This window comes from Anarrhichthys ocellatus, unplaced genomic scaffold (assembly GCF_004355925.1).
Source record: "Anarrhichthys ocellatus isolate YVR2014 unplaced genomic scaffold, GSC_Weel_1.0 scaffold3827, whole genome shotgun sequence".
Classification (NCBI taxonomy): domain Eukaryota; kingdom Metazoa; phylum Chordata; class Actinopteri; order Perciformes; family Anarhichadidae; genus Anarrhichthys; species Anarrhichthys ocellatus.
This window is the reverse complement of record NW_022283801.1, coordinates 1-1,857: the sequence shown is the minus strand read 5'-3', so window position 1 is coordinate 1,857 and position 1,857 is coordinate 1. Positions and strand designations below refer to the sequence as shown.

Here is a 1,857-nt window from a genome sequence, read left to right as displayed (position 1 = left end):
ACACACACACACACACACACACACACACACACACACACACACACACAAATCTGCCGCCAACTTGAAAACAACATCCTCTAAAAACAGATTCCATGGCGGTCTAATGACAGACAGCACACGTTCATGTTGAACCTTTTGAGGGATTCTCTGCGTGTCGCTCAACGTTTCAACACCTCGCAGGTGAAGACCGCGATGCGTCCGCTGCGGTCGCTACAGACTGTGTTTGTGTCACCAGCAACGCTCGAATGACTGATGTGAGTCTGTGGTATGGTCGAAGGTATGTCACCGAGAAAAGCAAAAGGTTTCAGTCTGCTTCTTCTTCAGCTGTCTGTTTGTGGAGTTCAAGTGTGCCTCGGTCCTAATGGTGAAATGATTTTGTTTTATTTAGCCGAGCTGCTGAAATGTGCTTGTACATATTATCGTTATATATATATATATTTAATAATGTTATAGTTTATAGTTCAAGGAAAGTCTTTGTTTGTTTCCTGCCAGGTTTCATGACAATAGTTGTTTCGTGACTTCTAATAGTTGTTATTTCACTAAATACCACGAATGTGAACCTCATGGTGACGCAGGAGTAAAAGTTGAAGGATTAGGAAAGTCAGTAGCCTCAATCATCTGGGAACCATGAACGAGTGAATGTCAAAAACCCTTTTTTTTGACATTCAGACGCTGGAATAAATTTGTCTTGGTTTTCACTTTCAGCTGCTTCCCCCTAAAATCACGATGTTTTCGTGGTGCGAACAAAGACAGTATATAAGAAGGGACGTAGTCTTTGTTTTGAACCCTTGAGTTCGACGTTTTGTCCGTCGCCATTTTGGATTTTTTGCAACCAGTGAACAGGAAGTGACCATATCTGGACTGAGGAGGAGTGACGTAGAGACGCCGTATACGTCTCTGGTGTCGACCTGTCAATCACCGTGTAGCCCCGCCCTAAAGCATCCCCTGCTTTATGGTCTGTGTGACTCTAAATGGACCATAATGTACTAAATGAACATCATGCTGTATTGAAGAAGACTTGAAACTAGAGACTGAGACCATAAACTCATGTTTACAATGTTTACTGAGGTAATAAATCAATGGCAGAAAGGCTGCAAGGAAAAACCTCGTGATGACATCTGACATCACGCTGCACATTGCGACTCAAACCACGAGGACTCCATCGGTCCAACCACCCAGAGTATTTTCTCAGAAAGCTTTCGATCACTCACCGATCACAGCGAAGACAACGCCAGCAGAAATGACGTTGCAGTTGGTCTTTTCGTTTTTGGCCCTGCATGTGTATTCGCCCGTTGTATTCCCAAATGTGTGACTTTTGATGATTTCCAGAGTCAGGATCGGACCCCCGGCCTCCATCTGCTGCTGGTCGTGGTACCAGGTGAACATGGCGGCCGGGCTGGAGGGGGCTGAACACGACAGGCTGAAGTTGGCTTTGGAGCTGATGAACTTGGGAGGGTTTAGAGGACTGAGGGTGGCTTCATCTGGTCCGTCTGTGGAACAGCAGCACATGGAAACGGGTGAGTTCAACTTGTAATAAAGATGGTGGTCACGGTTATTGACTAACCTCATGAGCAGGTCCACATTACTGCTCACAGCCGAGTGGTTTCTGCTTTCACTACAGCGTGACATGAGGATGTCCCTGTTCAATCTGACACTAAATGTTTATGAAACACATTGAAATAACAGCTGCAGCCCATTTCTCATGAGCTACATGATCCAGTTATTGAAGTTTCTACGATTAAACTATTTATTAACAAATAAACAAACTGTTTTAAATTATTTAGATCCTTCTGAGGCACAATGTTTTGACAGTACACATACAAATATATACATACACTGTATATATATATATATATA

The 1,857-nt window shown here is 43.6% G+C and overlaps 1 protein-coding gene across 1 annotated transcript in view; it reads right to left on the bottom strand.

Moving 5' to 3' along the window:
* LOC116379169 (carcinoembryonic antigen-related cell adhesion molecule 5-like) overlaps nt 1-1,759 on the bottom strand; it is a 5,009-nt gene extending 3,250 nt beyond the window's left edge. The window contains exon 1 of the mRNA XM_031841105.1: nt 1,212-1,759. Within this exon, the coding sequence (XP_031696965.1) occupies nt 1,212-1,629 (418 nt within the window). The 5' untranslated portion in view covers nt 1,630-1,759. The remainder of the gene's footprint in view (nt 1-1,211) is intronic.
* Between the last annotated feature and the right edge of the window lie 98 nt (nt 1,760-1,857).